At 36.2% G+C, this 17,744-nt stretch overlaps 1 protein-coding gene across 1 annotated transcript; it reads left to right on the top strand.

The window, feature by feature from the left end:
* Positions 1 to 377: 377 nt before the first annotated feature.
* Positions 378 to 1,316, top strand: HER10_EVM0003074 (bZIP transcription factor; the record flags this gene model as incomplete). The annotated part of the gene is made up of 1 exon (XM_035472760.1): positions 378 to 1,316. One exon carries the CDS (start codon positions 378 to 380, stop codon positions 1,314 to 1,316), a length of 939 nt encoding a protein of 312 aa, XP_035327762.1.
* Between the last annotated feature and the right edge of the window lie 16,428 nt (positions 1,317 to 17,744).

Genomic DNA, 17,744 nt, shown 5'->3' with positions numbered 1-17,744 from the left:
TGTTGACCCTTTTTGCGCTGACGCTAGGGTTGTATACCGTTCCAAGGTAGGGCCATGTCCGCACTTCCCGGACCCAGGAGCTATCGCTTTCATCAGTACTTTTCTACAACACTGACGTAGCTAACAAACCATGGCTCAGTAGGGTTGTTAGACTCGAAGCGAGTGGGTCGCTGGAGCAGAGGTTCACTTGCAACAAGCTCACGGCGTCGAATCAGCCAACGTACGCGCCAAGCCTTTCAAGGATCGACGGTTAAGAATCGTGAATTCTCGTACTTTTACCTTCCCCCATTCTAATTAGATCTCGGTCAGCTGACAGGGCACTCGACAGGTACAACCCAGCTGGTATGGACGGCCGGCCCACGTATCACGAAATACCGATGGCAACTGCGCCGCAAGGCGACGAGACCATGACCGTCGATCCCGTATTACGACACCAGTACCTATCCACCGTCGATGATTGTTACCCCTATCAGTATTGGCCGGACCCGAATTACTACAACACCTCTTCGGCGGAGCTGTTGGTCTCTCCAGGCGGCTCTCTCGCCTCAGTGGGCTCGGAGAACTGGACTTCAGACTTCCACGGCCATTACCCATGGAACGCAGTTGCCGTCGCGCCGAGCTACGTTACCTCAGAGTATGCGCAACAGTCCAACAGTTGGGCCTCAAATCCGCAGCCAGATGTACAACCCGGTGAGCCCGCGGCATTCGAACTACCCCAGCAATGGCTTCAACCCATGGAGACACCTTGCACGACTCCAAGATGGCAGCAACTCTCGGAAAGCCAATCTCGCTCTAAGCAAACGCCCAGACAAAAGTCAGCCTCAGATGAGATGCATAATGTGACGAACGAGCCAACCGATCGAAGGTCCTCCGCTGGTCAGACCTTGGAGCAGGCTCTAGAGAAGACCAGTACGAACAGCGGAAGTACTAATGTTCCAACAGTGAAAATTATTGGGCAAGGGAACGATGGAATGTCGGGCGAGGGTGCCAGCGATGCCAAGCCATGCCAAAAGACTCCATATCGCGTCAAGAATCGAGCTGCCGCCAAACGAAGCCGAGAGAAGACGAAACAATACGAGATCAACCTTACTGCAAAGGAGAGACAGCTTACACAAGACCGACTTCATCTCTATGCCTGTATAACGACGCTCAAAAATAAAGTGCTCTCGCTAAGGACTCAGATTCTCGAGCACGGCGGTTGCAACTGCGAGATAATTCAAGGTTACATCACAAGGACGGCCAACGATGTCAGTATTAAGGAAAAACCCTCTCTCCTACAACAGAGAGGCCAAGGGAGTTTAGGACATAAGTCATAGTTTAACCATGATTAACTAATTATTAATTGATTAATTCCTACTCGGTTTTGGCCGCTTTAGTCAGCAGCTATGCCCGGATAGCGGGGTTTAGCCAACAGCCGACGCGCTCCGGGTCTTACTCCGTTACGCCCCACTTCGCCAATGCAAAACACTGTCCAGCTGTCTCCAGATTTCCCACTTTACTCTCCAACCTCCATCTACATTTGACTAGCTCCCTCATGTAGTTTGCAGTTCTCTATTAACGTACATATATATCTAACCTCTATCCCACACCTCCAGACCAGATCTACTTAGTCTCCCCAGGTAGGGACCTCCGATGCCAGCAATGGATTAGATAGGACGCCCAGAGAGCCGAACCCGTACATAATAAACACGGAGCTTTCGACTTCGAATATACTTCGCATCTAGATTTTGGTACTCAGAGCCTGCAAGCTTCACACTTTAGAACTAGTATAACAGATACATTCACTACTTGGGCTTCTCAAGCGACCAGCTGGCCCGCACTCGGAGATAAAAACCTACAACAACCGCTGCCATCATTCGTGGACACGTATAGAAGCGAGGCTTGGTCTCCTACCAATGCGCAATTGCAATCAGTACCCCATCCTCGATCCGGTAAAGCATCGAGCCAGACAGAGACGAGAACCAATACGAATGCCCCAACTACTTCAGCCCACCAACGAGGTTCCAAGAGAATAAAGATTAGTATTCGAGGCAGACTATTTACATCAAGCCCGAATTCTCGAGTCGATCGGACCACAACGATCGAAGACGATAGCGGAGATCCGGATAATAGGGATGGGCCAGGCGACCAGAGCAACAGCTAGGGCTCGAGGATAATCAAAATGTACCGTATCAAGGACCGGACAGCGGCAAAACGATATAAAAAGAAAACAAAACAGTATAAGCAACACCTTACGGCCAAAGAACACGAATTAGCCCAAATAAAGATATTTCGATACATGCCTAGTAGCGCTTCAGAACGAGGTACTAACCCTTAAAAACCAAATACTTCAGCGCGGCGACTGCGACTACGAGTTAATACGGCAGTATATCGCCAAAGTTACGAGCAGCTTTAGAAGCGTACGGACGAGTATCAGAGCATACTCATCAATCTAAAAGACAGCAAAAGCAGTAATAGCCTCGTCCCTCGCAGGCCGCTAGCGGTCCTTTTAATACGTGATAGGAATAGTCTTTTAATCAAACATAACTAGGGCCAGACGCACCGATAAACAGAAAGGTAATAATCCAGTTTTATTTAGTTTATCTACTCTCTAGTATTATTCACTCTCCTCCAGCTAGCTTACTTAATAGTCACGTATTATCATTTAACTTGCTAAAGAAATAGGTAATAAGACATTTCAGTAACCATTAAGGAAAAAGAAAATAAAAAAGGTTAAATAATAATAATAATAATAATAATAATAATAATAATAATAATAATAATAATAATAATAATAATAATAATAATAATAATAATAATAATAATAATAATAATAATAATAATAATAATAATAATAATAATAATAATAATAATAATAATAATAATAATAATAATAATAATAATAATAATAATAATAATAATAATAATAATAATAATAATAATAATAATAATAATAATAATAATAATAATAATAATAATAATAATAATAATAATAATAATAATAATAATAATAATAATAAAAAGAAAAAGACGGAAACATAACCCAGTACAGGCCATTAACTACAAAACGACAATTTTACAGAGCTCTTAGATACATAGCAGGCGAAGCATACCAGAAACGGAAAGGAAATAGCCCCCACAAAACAAGCCACGTTATTTTCCCAGTCGTGGGCATATCCTTATCAACTTTTTAACTAGGCTTATCACGAGCCATAAGTACTAATAAAAAAGCTAATAATATCACTAAATAGAATCCATAATCAGCTCTCAATCGCAAATACAACGCGAAGCGCTTACAGTAGCTACTACTATTAGTATCTCTTTCTTACAAAGTAATATAGAAACGTCCGCAGGTACCGTCTTAGCAGATAGGTCCATCATTATCTCTTAGCTTAATACACCAGAATAACGGTCTAGAACAATTTCGAAGTCAATTATATCCACAAGGTCAAAAAAAGGGGCAGATATAGAAGATTAAGCAGGAAATAGAGACCCGGTAGTCAATAAAAAGGCCAAAACACAAGGCCAGAAATACACGTATAGTCAGCCTCAGGTACCTTATACTACTTACGCTAAAGCACGCATCTACAGATTATTAGCTAATCTCAACAACCGGATTCCTCCTGCCAGGTTAACCAACATAAGGTACCAACCCACAGCGGGCCGGCATATTATCTATAGGCCTATTCCGGGGTATACCAAACTATACCCGATACAACGAATCACAGCTTCAGCAGCCCTAGGCTTCTAAGGCCCACAGAGGCTGCCAGGCTCGCACTAGGTAACAGAACTAATAGCGTAAGTTTTTAGTAGCAGATATAAGCGGCACAGGCTATTTTTCTATGATCCGAGTGGGTCGTTAGCCACTATTACAAGGCGGCCGCCGTTATAAAGTTAGAATTATTAAGCCTAGCCTTGGCGGGGTTCCTAAGTATTAATAAACGAGTGCTTTTACTAAAATAAGCTAGAATAAAAGCTAGTACTCTAAGACAGGCGTGCAGGGCGCAAATAGCAGTTATACAAAAAATAAATAAGCATCGAGGTACAGTAACAGCGAAAGCTAGCTCTCTAATTACTACCATACTTAGCATACTAATCTACCCGACCTTTAGACCGACTAATAACGCAATCTATAATAACGAATTCCTTTTCTAATAATAGCGGGCGAGAATCGAGGCAACGTACCCCCCTTTTAAAAATAATAGCATAGCTAACTATAATTAGCTCGCCTATACGTAAATATATTCGACCTTATCTCTAAGGATAAGTAGCGTAAGAGTTAACAATAAAAAAACTAAAACTAAGTACTTATATAATATAGGCCAGGATATATAAGTAGCCATAACCTAGTCCGCAGCGGAGGGCACCGGAGCCAGTACAACGCCCACACCTTACGTCAACCCGCCCGGGCCCCTTTTCTGAACCCGTTTCGAACTTAATATTTCCAAACAATAGGAATATACTTAAGGGACACGATTATAGTCCTCAAGTAAGGGTATTAACCTATAGCTCACAGTTTAGATAGCTATTATAAAGTCCGCCACATATTTAACGCTAGACTTATAGTATTAGCTCGCGTCTTAACACTCTAATTCGTATCTCATACCAAACATTAATTTCTAAAGAATTATTATATAATAGTTATCGCGGGACATTAAGAACCATCTAAATATTAAATTTATAATATTATTCTTATCCCTAATTAATACGGTTATTATATAAGCTCCCGGCTACTAAGGTTAAAAAGTAATTATTTAAAGGCTAGATCGAGCTAGTTAGTATGCTATACTAATACTAGAATTTCCCTTCCCAATATAAATATAGAAGAAGATTATAGGGAAGTGAGCCTAGGCTTTTAATAGTTATCTTAGCTTTATTATTGTCTAATAGGTCCGTATATACTGCGAATACTTCGAGGATAGCGTCCTAGAAACGCTAATTAGTATTAATAGTAGAGGTATAGGCCTCAGTAACCAAATATAAAAATCGTTCGGTTCTTAAGCTTATGTAGTAATAGCCTTAAAATTTCCTATAGCGAGGGTCCTTAAGACTATTAACGGCATATTTTTTTACGATTATATATACCTTAGCTTATAAAAAGAGATAAGTAATACTTTTAGCCTCGCTTAACTTTAGTTCTAGCGATTATAAAAAGCTATCTATATAAAGCGATTATTAGTAGTTTAAGAAGTAAAATATTATATTATTATATTAACAACGTATAGTTCGTCGTCTAGAAGGTAGATCGAGCTATTAAAAGATTCTTATATTACCGCCTATATTAGTATTAAAAACTTTGTGCGCAAGAAAAAATATATAATAGTTAAGAAATTAAACCGTAAATAAATAATAGCGCAGTAAACGTAATAAGTTTTAATAATAGAGGATATTATTAAATCTAAATAGATCCCGGTTATATAGAGCCTAAAATACTATAAGCATAAGGCTAATTAAAAAAATAAGTAAAAAGCGAGCGTTACCTCTCGAAAAATTTAACAAGGTTTTTCTAAGGTCGGCTAATAGAAGCTATCGCAGTTTAAGCCAGAACGGTCGCGGAAGGTAGAGTAGAGGCGGGCGGGGGTAATATAGGCTCTTTATTTAAGAAGAGCTCTAGGAAAGCTTCGTAAGCATAAAAGGAATACTCAAATATCCTATCTTTCTACAGCGACCGTACTATAATAATTAAGCGTTTAGTAAAAAAACTAAGGACCCAAAGACCGCGTTCGCGGACAATAAACGCAATAGCTTTTTACTAACGTAGCTAACTATATTTAAGCCTAAAAAAAATAGCTTTATAATCAAAATTGCGATAAATACTAATTTTTTTAAATCGGGAGGGCTCTACGTATATACTACGATCCTTACATAGTATATTTATTATAAGGACCTTTAAATAACATAAAGTCGTTACATAAGTAATAAGCTATAGTACTAATTAGATTTAAGTATAGACGATACTACTAATAAACTATTTCCTATACAATTAGGATATACGTATTAGGCGGTGAGTCGAGGTAATATTAATAAGTCTTTAGCGGGGTCAAGGCTTCTAAGGGTAAACATAGTCTCGTATATTTTTTTACAAATAATCTAGGCATAAAATATTATCTTCCCACTTATATTACCCTATATCCTAAAAAATTATTTATACTAAGGAACATAATAATTACCCTGCTAGACTTTGCTACGTTAATAATATTTTTTACGAGCTTCTTTTTATTCTCCTCGGATCTCATATATTATATACTTACCCCTCAGTATAGCGGCTCGGATTATATATAACCCCGCCTCTAACTACGCTAAGAACGTCGTTTCTTTAGCGGCTAATAGCCTATCTATTAATCCGATATTAAGGGGGCTAGTATATAAAAAAAGCCTAGGTTTATAACTAAAGTAGTACTAGGGCGCCTTAAGGGCTTAGCTATCCTAGCTACGTAAGCGGCCGCTACTCAGTTCTATTAAAAAAATAAGTTTTTCTAGCCCCGTTAACATAACTATCTAAAAATCATCGTATTAGTAATAATATAGGCTATTATGTTTATTATTATGAGCATTACTATACTTAGCCTCGGATTTGGCCTAGCCAGAGTAAGCGCCGGTAAGTCGCTTCGTCAACCCTTATTATTAACGTTCTTAGCTATCTTTAAAATAACTAACTACGTAGCATAAAGAACTCTCGCTACTATTTTTTAGTTTTTTATATACAGAGCTTTTACCCCTGCGGGAAGCTTATTCGCGACGCTAACTAGCATAGCTATATTAAGAATATTAATACTATAGGCTACTATCGTTTCTAGGGTTCTAGTAATATTAACTATAAGTATAGTATAGGGATATAGTATAAGAAGTAAATAATACGTACACGAAATAAATTTTTTATTTAGTAGAACTAAATAAGGTTACAATAGAGATATATAACTATATAGTAGCCTATATTTAAAAAGCACGTTCTATTAATTTAGGCTAGGCATTTCTAAGCCTATAAAAATCTCTAGTAAACTAATCTGGGCCCGTTTTATTTAATCCGTATCTAGGTTTATTTACTAAGTAGTACTGAGGATATAAGATCTAGAAATTACTATAACTACGTATTCGTAAACCGTTTTAACGATTTAGGTAAACCCCTTTAAAATATACCCCGAGCGGGTGCAAAAATACGGCTACTTAAGCCTCTCTAATATAATTAGGACGCTTTTTAGTTTTTTTTAGTATTTTGTTTCCTGGTCCTTGCCCTATTTCTTATACCTACTTCCCCCTCTTACCTTTTCTTATCTCGTTCGGTCTACCCCTATACGGCTATTTTAAAATTAAGGTATATAGCAGAAGTACCTCGATTTTAAAATGCTTAGAGATCGAGAATTAAAAAAATAGGAGTCTACCTTAATTCTAAAATACTCAGATCTTAAACTTATAATTATTTTAAAATTACGATAATTTTAAAAAAGAAGTACGCTATAGGTATGCTATAATTCCAGAATACCCGTAAATATAGAAAAGTATTCTAGAACGATAGAATATCCCTGAAGTACTAAGATTCTAGAATAGGGTGATTCTAGAATACCTATAACTTTAAGAAAATAGGAAAGCGTTACGATTCTAGAATTAAGGTATATAACCTAAGGACCGTAATTTTAGAATTAGATAATTTTAGAATCGGGCTGTGAAGTACGTATAAAGAAAAGGTTATAAATATAAGTATATATAAAAGTATTATAGTAATTATTTAAGTTATTTTAGAAAAAAGGGATAAGGCGGAAGTATATAAGCGTTACTCGGTATACGTATAAATAGTAGCTATATAATACTTATATCCTGTTAACATATCTTACTAATAACGGTCTAGTTTGTTTTAAAACTACAGTTATATCTAGGATTATTTCCTAAATCTATAAACAAAATATAGACTTTATAAATCCTAAACGTATTTATAAAATATTATATTCTACAGCTCTTTTTTATATTAAAGGAATTTAAAAGGGGCGGCGGTTAATGAAATAGCCCCTACGACGTTAATAACTAGTCTCTATATAGTAACCTTAGTAAAACTTTTAATTAGCTACTCGCGGGTTATTTTTTTATCTCCCCTTCAGTACGCCTTTCTACTACCCTTTTTTAAATTATTTAGCTACCTTAACCGGGATTGCTATTATTAAAAGCCTTTCTAAGCTATACGATCTAGTACTGTCTAGTAAAGGACTCTTATAGGGTTTTAATCAGTTAGATAGTCGAACCCGATATTAAACTCCTTATTATATAATACTTAGCTAAGCTAACGTAAATTACGATCGCTGGGTTCGGGGGATTCCTTTATATAACTATGTCGCGGCGGCTCTCTCTAATATAGCGCCCCCTATTACTTTAGCTTTATTAATAAAGAGGTACTTATCTAACCCTTAGTTTATTATTAAAAGCCGGATACTATAACCTTTTGGTAAAATAGCTAGCGGGTAGCTACTATTAGTTAAAAAGTTTATATAAGTAGTATTTTCGTAACGCGGGACCCGTGGGCTATTATTTTTAATATCGAGGTACCCGGCCTAAGTAATACTCAAAAGCGTAAGTACAGAGGAAAGCGTAGTATAAGTTATTTATATACGGTCCTAGCTAACTAATATAAGTAAAATATAATATATTAAGAATAGAATAAATAAGTTCTATTTCGTAAGATCTTTTCTCGAGTTATATTACTACGCTACGAAGTTTTAAGACGTATTCGTCGACCCTTTTACCCTATTAAAAAAAGGTAGTTAACTATATTCTAAAGGCGTCGAATGTCTCCGTTTTCTAGTTAACGATTATAAGAATCTAATAATTTCTATCATAATCTGACATCTAATTTGCTATATTAACGTTGATTAGTAGTACGATCCTATTAAACCCCTTGGTAAATATAAAAGCGCCCGAGGTTAAGAACGGCTCTATAAATCTTATAAGCAGTGGGTTTATAATCTAAAGTATAGAGGTATAACACACTAATTGAAGTATAGTAAGGAAAATAACGTTATCAACATACCGTCCTAGATAAAATTGACTAAGCCTTTATCTGAATTGAGCTTAGTCTCGGTACAATAACTAACCGACGTGGGTATGCTTAATTACTTAATTAATTAATCTTACGATACTTTTTAAAGAAGGTTTACGGTTAGATCTTAGCTCGGTAGCGGAGTCGGGATTACGATCGGAACTAACGTTTATTATAAACGCGGTATCTAGGTCGGGGCTATACCTAGAGCTATATTCTTTTATTAAATTAACGAAATATACGTTACGGGTTAGGTAAGTTAATACGAAGAATTGCGTAGGCATTTTTATAATAATATGCGATAGACCGGGCAATCCGCGTTTCTTAGTACTCCTCCGTATTTTAAAAAATAGGATTAGGTCGGCTCGGTATTCTTTTCTAGCGGTACGATTATTTCGGGTTAAACTTATAATGTTTTTTACGGTTAGTATTGAATTTAGAGGCATATCGAACGCTTCTTTCTTATTAGTAATAGTAGAGGAAATAGGCGATAAGCGGACGGATAGAACGTTTATTTCCGCGGTACCTAGCTTGCTAGTGTTAAGTCCTAAAGGGAATATTAGTATTAGTTAGAATATATAAATCGGCCTAAAGTTTCAAAATCGGCTATGCTTACCGAGGTAATTAAAAAGTTGCTCAATGGTATTGTTAAGAAACTCGACTTCGGTCCTGATTCTAGATAGGGAGTAAAGGATCGTATTATCTAACGGTTATTACGAGTGATTTAGTAATGCCTTGACGCGCTTATAAAGGAGAGGAAGAGTAGTTAGGCTATTTATTAAGTTATCGCATTCCTTCTTTAACAATATAGCTGTGGTAGCTTCGCAAACTATAAGCATTTTTTATAAGAAGAGGCACGGATTCTCCGTCTATAGACGAGGGAGGGTCTAATACTATACTATAAGGCACCGAGATAATATATAGAAACGCCGAATCTAGATAAAACTTAATACTAATAATAGCCTTATACTTCGTTTTTTTATTTAACTTGTCCCTTACGGCGCTTATATCTATTTAATGATAAAATGTTCCGCGTGCTAGCTAAGCGCCGCCGTTTAATAGGACTAGGTTAATGCCTTGTTAGTCCCCCTTTCCTCAAGTAAATCTAAATGCTTAGTTTTACTATATTTCTCTATTGAGTATATGCGTATAAAGCTTTTTTATTATATAGCGGCGCAACTCTTTTTAAACTTGTCGAAGTGATAATTCTCGGAAGTATGGGCGATTTAATAATAGCTAATACGAGCGGGTTTTAAGTAAGGATTAAGATTCGCTATAACTATGCGTTGTCTACTCTTAATACGATAGCGAAGCCTCCCTATATAGTCAAATATTCTATATATAGCTCGACGTAGCTAAGACGAGTCCTTTAGCACCCCCAGTCTTATATACTTATAGGTTATCTCAGTAAGTATTTCTAGTATGGAGGTTAAAGTGGTTATTTTCTAATGGCTCTTCTAGCGCCCTAACCGACTTGATATTATTTTATCTCGAGGTCGTTTGCTATATTGTCCGCTTTTGTTTTGAGAGGGATCTGCGGTTAGATAAGAGTCCTTTACTAAATTTTTTTTAGTTAAATCCCTTATTCGCGAGGTGCTACTTACCTTTATAAGTACCTAGATAAAGTATATCGTCGTTAACTCGTTCCTTAATAAACTAGTATTTAACCGTTATTAGAAGCGTCGGATTTAGTTTATTTATTTTTTTTTTTTCGTTGCGTTAGTTTTGGAACTAGCTAAAGAAGCTTAGCTGATTATTTAGGAAGTCTAAGTATGGGTTATTAGTTTCGCGTGGTTAAGCCTAAGAGACGGGTATTTGTTTTTAATAGAGATATAGGTGCGAAATTGATAACGAATTTTTGGCTCCTTGCTACTAGATACTTTAAATAAATATATATTAGATACGAGTTAAGGGCGGGGTAGTATAAATACCTAGTCCTAACTTAATAAAAGATAGGACGCGTCGACGCGCTAAGCTAACTTTTAATATATTAGTTATATATAAGGTACCCCGCTAAGATAGTAAAAGAACGGTATTAAGGTCCGATACCGAGATAGCGAGAGTTATATAAGATTATATATGGGGCGAAATAAGCGAGGAAATATATTAAATAACTTAGATACTTAAATTAACTTGATTGTGCTTGCGATGACTTACTCTCTAGGCCTTCTTATTTAAGCTATAAACTAGCTTGTTAAAGAAAGACTAGAGGGCTATTATTAATATACTAACGGGGTAATAGCAGAGTAATAACGTTATTAATAATGCGCAGCAGTAGCTTAACCTCTAGCTAGTATCCGTAGTAGTACTTTAGAGGTAATTGCCTGATAAACTTAGTATCCTTTTTAAAAAGAAGGCTACATTGGGGGTTTTCTATGGTTCTTATTAAGTATTAAGTTAGTAATCTCTAAAACCACTTTTCGAAATCTTACTTATTTAAACCTTATGGTATTTTATTAATACCCTATTACTATTACTAAGATATACTATGTAGGACGTAGCTCGATAGATTCGTAGCATACTTATTTAACCTATATACTACTTCTTTATTACTTCCCTTTATAATAAGCTTTTTAATAGAAGTACGCTTAGCGAAAAACCTCGCTCTCGCTTCGTTACCGTTAGTAATTACGATTTAGAATATATTATAATAGAGTTATGGGATTTTTGCGTTAGTAATACCCTCTTCCTCTATAAGAAGCTTTATCTCGTGCGCTATTCGAAAGTATACGAGGGGAGTCAAAATAATACATATACTATCTCCAATCTAGTCATCGAGGTACGTAATCTTATTAAGATAGTAATTACTTTACGTTCGTTATGTATTAGAAGTATATATAGTTCGTAGGCATAAACGAACCTAAAAAACTTTTACTAACGCGATTACCTCGTAGCGTAGTTTTCTAATACAGTAAGGTAAGATATCGTAATCTCTTCACTATTATTAATATCCCTAAGTATATGGGTTATAAGTTAGGCTCGATAATACGCACATACGTAAAGTAATAGATTAACATTACTTTTTAATTAACCGTATACAGCCGCCCCTTACTAAGGGGGTTACGGGGTATATATTTCCGTACTTACGTAGTCGCTAATTATATAAGTGCAGAAAAATATTAACTACGAATAAATTCGAACCGCCCCCCTTTAGAATCGCACTAAAATTTAAGTAAGACATAAATTTATTAATATATAATCGTGTTTCTAAGTTACCCCGCCCTCTTCTACTTACTACTATAAAGCTTTAGAGCCGATATACATCCCCTAAATGCATCCTCTAAAGGCTTCCCTAAAAGTATCTCTTAAATGCATCTCTCAAAAGCATCCCCCAAAAGCATCCCCTAAAAATATCCCCCAAAAGTATCTCCCAAAAGCATCTCTTAATAACATCTCCTAATTACATCTCTTAAATATATCTCTTAAATATATCTTTTAAAATGCATTTTTTAAAGCTATATCTTAGACTATAATACCTAACTATTACCAAAAGTATTTAAAACCTTACTCAAAAAACTTTTAACTAGCGCGGGATATTATAAAATAAGTATATACGAGTATACTAGATCGACGTAGTTTATCTGTAGCTAGTATAGTCTCGGGTGTCGAACCCTAGCCTTAGAGCTTAAGTATAATCTATTCCCATCCTATTCCAGTAACCGCCAACTACTACAAAAAACCGGGCAATTCGAGCGAACTACTACTACTTACCTAAACGCCTCCCCACGGCATTAGTATTAATAAAAAAAGCGAGGAGGTCTCAGCGCTAAGATTAGCCCAACGGTACAAACAATAGTACTTCGCTTTACGAAATTAAACACAGTAATAATACGCGAACTATAAACATATATTATTATTTTTTTATTTTATAATAGTACTATAGCCGTACGTTTATTTATTATAAATCTTATTACTTCTTAGTAGCGGCCGTTATTATAAATATATCGGTAATCCCTTATATTAATATAACGGTCGATTTAGTAATCCGCTCGCTAATCCGCTATTAATAAAGATACGTTACCTCATCTAGCGTAATAAAAAAAAGTAATATCTAACTAATATAAAGTATAAAGAAGCCGGCAATAAGTATTACTAATTAAGAGTACGTATTTAAATAAAAAATATCTAAGTACCATAGCGCGGCTAGTAGTAATAAGCGTACTAACTATATAACTTATTAATAAATTCGTACTCTTTTAAGTTTTTCTAATATTAGTATTAAGTAATATAATATTTCTGTTATTATAATAATACTAGTATTCGGTAACTATTACTAAACTACGCAGCCGCGCAGACCTTTTAGTAATACTTATTCTTTCTAAACTACCTTCTTATAATACCCGAAATATATATTTACTATACTTACGTTTACCCTTTATTATTAAAATAATCTAGTGCGAGTAGATTACTAAAATATGCTACTTATTACGCTAATATTCTCCTAAATACGCACAATACTTAATACTTAATATATACGCTAACTATTTATTAAGAGCGTTAATTTAGATTTCTTACTCCGGCTACTACGACTTTATATAGTTTAGCTAAAGAACGTAGAGCTTTATTTATAACCGATCGCGTCGTAATACTCTATATCTTATTAATTAAACAATATCGATACGCTAATAGTTAGCAGACGCGGTAGCGTAGCGCATAGGAGTATTTATATATTTAAATTAGAACGTATTACCCGGGCTCTAGTTATTAAAAAAAGGGGAAGAGGAATACTTAGTTATTTTTATTTTATTTATAGCCGCGACGTTAGGGATCTAAACGAGCTCGGCTCGTTCTTATAAGCTTATAAAAATTAAAAAGTTAAGTTACTACTAAACTAAGTAGCGTGGGGAATAACTTACGAAATAAAAATCTTCTATCTATTTCTAACCGCCTAACGTAATAGCCCAATACTTTTTTAACTTCTTATTAATAAGTATTTAAGCGGTAGCGCAGGTCTTTAATATAATCCCGAAAAGCGATATATTATTATTTTTTAAAAAGCAAAGGAGCTATTACTCAGAAAGAACTTTAGAATTACCCCGCTTATTAACCTATAGGTTTACTTAGTTTACTACGTATCGATAGGTCCGTATACCAGCTTAGTCACGAAAAATTTAGTATAATCCTATACCGGCCAATAGGCTCCTTTATATATTTAGTATAGTACGTTAAATAGGCAGGCTTTAACATAACTACCTAACTATATTATATAATATATTTATAACACAATATAAGAGAAACATAACTAATACTTAAGGATTAGTAATTAATATAACGAGTAGCCTTCGCGCGTCGTAGTTCGTAACTATTCGAGCGTTAAATAATAATAAAAAAATATAAAAAGTACTAGAGCCTCCCTAATATAACTCTAAAAACAAACCAGAAGATAAAAAAAAAAGTACTAGTCTCTATTTACTATTATTTCTTAAAATATTAATACTAAACTACTCGCTACTAGATCGGGATAAACCTAAGCGCTCTCTATTATCAGATAGGTCCGCAGCCGTACCTTACTTAGGTCTACTATTTAGCTCGAGCCCTCCTAAGGTAAGTATTACCCTTTCTCTTACTTACTTATATCGTTAATATAAATAATAGCCTAGCCGTGCCTTATCTAAAGCTTCGTTACACGTAACGTAATATAAAATAATTCGGTCTATCCTATTTACTAATTATAAATAGTTCGAGGCTCTATTATCAGAGATATAGTAAAAGGTTCTTAGGGTATTCGACTAGCTCTTACTCTCTTAAGAAGTATAAAATAGCTTAGAAATAAAGTAACGCGCAAAACAAGCCGAAGCTAACATAAAGTAAGCCGAGGCTAACTAATTAGCTAACGCTATACGATTAATAAAGGATAGTAACGACGATACTATTAAATTTTTATAGAGCGTTTTACTAAGTTATAATAACTAGTACGATTAACTTCCCTTAGGGCTAGATTTTAACTAAAGGGTAGCGATTAGCGAGCGTATACTAGGTGTTTAAGCTATTATGTATAGCTAATAGATCTAGAGGAATTAGCGCTATTATATAGGTCGCGATAATTAACTTACGTTTTAAATCTAATAAAATATATAAGTTCGGATCTTAGTATAATTTATTAATTAAACTATACAAATAGTAAGATAATATGGCAAAGGGTTAAAATTAGTTTTTATAACTCGTAGTAAAATATATCTTATTATATACGAACGACGCTTTAGCGGGTTACTATAACTCCCTTTTTTACAGGGAATACGTCGCTTTTATAGTACGATTTTTTTTTTTTTTTCTTCGTTGCGAGGTATAATATTTTTAGATTTAGAATACTATAACTCTCTTATAATTAAACGTTTATTATCAATAGTAACGGCTATTTAAATATAAACGCAACTTAGTTTTTTACGTCCGCTTATTAATTACTTTTTATCTAGAGTTATTAACTAGTACTTTATTTATTACCGGCGTTTGTAGATATTAAATTATATAACTTAGATCTGAATAACAGATATAGCATAAAAGTAATTCTTATCTTTTTTATGAATACTATTAACCGAGGCACTAGGAACGCCCCTAAGATATTAGTAAACAATAGTAAATAAGTTCGGACGTACTAAGGACGCCCTTAAGACGTTAGCGAACAACAGTAAATAAGCTAAGACGCACTAAGAACGCCCCTAGGACGTTACCAGATAACGGTTAATAAGTTCGGACGCACTAAAGACGCCCCTAGAATATTACCAGATAATAGTAAATAAGCTCGGACGTACTAGGGACGCTCCTAGGACGTCTATAGACAACGGTAAATAAGCTAAGACGCACTAGGGACGCCCCTAGGACGTTACCAGACAACGGTTAATAAGTTCGGACGTACTAAGGACGCCCCTAGAATATTACCAGACAATAGTAAACAAGCTCGGACGTACTAGGGACGCTCCTAGGACGTCCATAGACAACGGTAGACAAGCTTAGACGTACTAGGGACGCCCCTAGGACGTTAGCGAATAATAGTAGATAAGCTAGGACGTACTGGGAACGCCCCTAGGACGTCACCGGACAATAGTTAATAAGTTCGGACGTACTAAGAACGCCCCTAGAATATTACCAGACTAGTAACGTGTATTAGTTTTAGCAATAACTATTTACTACGCTTCTACGACGGGTAAAACTAGCTACTATCTTCCTTATAGGCAGGGGATATACTTTCTCCTTAAAGGGCATTAGCGATACACAAAGAAGCGAAAAAAATACTAACTATATCAACTCTAAATATTAGCCACGCCGGGTCATTAGTAGAGCTGTATTCGTAGTGCTTATGTCTCCTTCGTAACATAACATAAACATCTAACTAGTAGCGGCGGCTTATTTCGTTACATCGCCACATAATATTCTCTCTTACTTTCTCAAAGTTCTCATTCGTTCTATCCCGCTTTCTTCGCATAATTAAGCCAGGTTTAGGGGCGTCCATAGTCGCATCAATACAGACTTAACACCATACAACGTTATTTATGTAGGATAGTTATACTTCATAACGAGACGTTATTTACGAAAAAACTAGATTTAAGTATTAAATTCTAAAATCCAGGGCATCGCGCCGATTACATTTCGGCTTATAGCCCCCTCATAAGCTACAGTGGCCACCACTCCGCAAAGCGCGCGCACCCAAAACCCCTGCGTCCCTAGCCCAAGGGCCGCACAGCCAAAGTAGCTCAGAGCTTAGTAATACCATACCTACCAAGGCTAGCGTCTCGCTAATCCACGCAGCGCGTATCCCTGACATTGCCATTCGAGGGGCTCACATTTTAACCACCCTAACACCCCACGAGGTAAGTCACCGCCCCGCCTACCCTAGTCCGCTCAACTAAGTAGCCAACCCTCGCCCCCACCCTTAATCTCTCCTTTTACCAGACAAACCAGTTGTGGGCCCCGGAAGCCTTAGCATTCTTACACTTTCTAATCGTAGGCGGCAAATCCTAGCAAGCTACTACCAAGAGCTCGCAGCATTTAGGGCGGGCTGTTAGTAACTAATACCTAACCCCTAGCAGTCACTATTCGGTACGATAAGGAGCTTAGCGCCCTAGTAAGCTTACTAATAACCGGGCTAACAGGGATTATCGTGACTAACAGGGTAGTCAGGAACCGGACCTTCGAATAGTAGGGCCGCCGGCGTAGGTGCCTCTAGCCCCTCTTAGTTAAATACTTCGGCTACGCCTACCAGTCACCGGCGGCAAGCTATAGTAAGTTATTACTAAGAGGCTACTATTCTCGCGGCGGGCACTAGTAACTAATACTAGCCCCTAATAAGTTACTTACTAAAAGGTCCGGTATCCGCTTATCTTATCAAACGAGTCTACGCCCTTATTACAAGGACGCTTTTTTTAGGAACGGGAGGTTTACTTAAGTCTTAACTCCTAAGTAAATATATCTTTACGTCGTCGTATATAAATAAAGTATCGCTTAACTAGACGAGAAAAAAAAGCAGGTTATTACCTCGGATATTATATAGCTAACACGGAGATTTTATAATCTAATATTCCTTAGCCCAGTAAGCTGTTACCTAGATTTCACCCCGCGTCTTTAGGTATTAAAAGAGTCTATAATTCCCTCTCTCTTTATCCACCTTAAGTTATCTAACTAGTACTTATACCTAACTAGCAATCTTAATTATTCTTATTATTAAGACCGTTTTGCTAAACCTAAGCCACCGTACTACGATGGACTCTTCTTAGCTCTAGCTTTATATTTGTAATATGTACCCTCGACT

Source organism: Colletotrichum scovillei, assembly GCF_011075155.1.
Source record: "Colletotrichum scovillei strain TJNH1 chromosome Unknown Contig00010, whole genome shotgun sequence".
Lineage (NCBI taxonomy): Eukaryota > Fungi > Ascomycota > Sordariomycetes > Glomerellales > Glomerellaceae > Colletotrichum > Colletotrichum scovillei.
The sequence above is the reverse complement of the archived record's forward strand: the minus strand, read 5'-3'. Positions and strand labels throughout refer to the sequence as shown.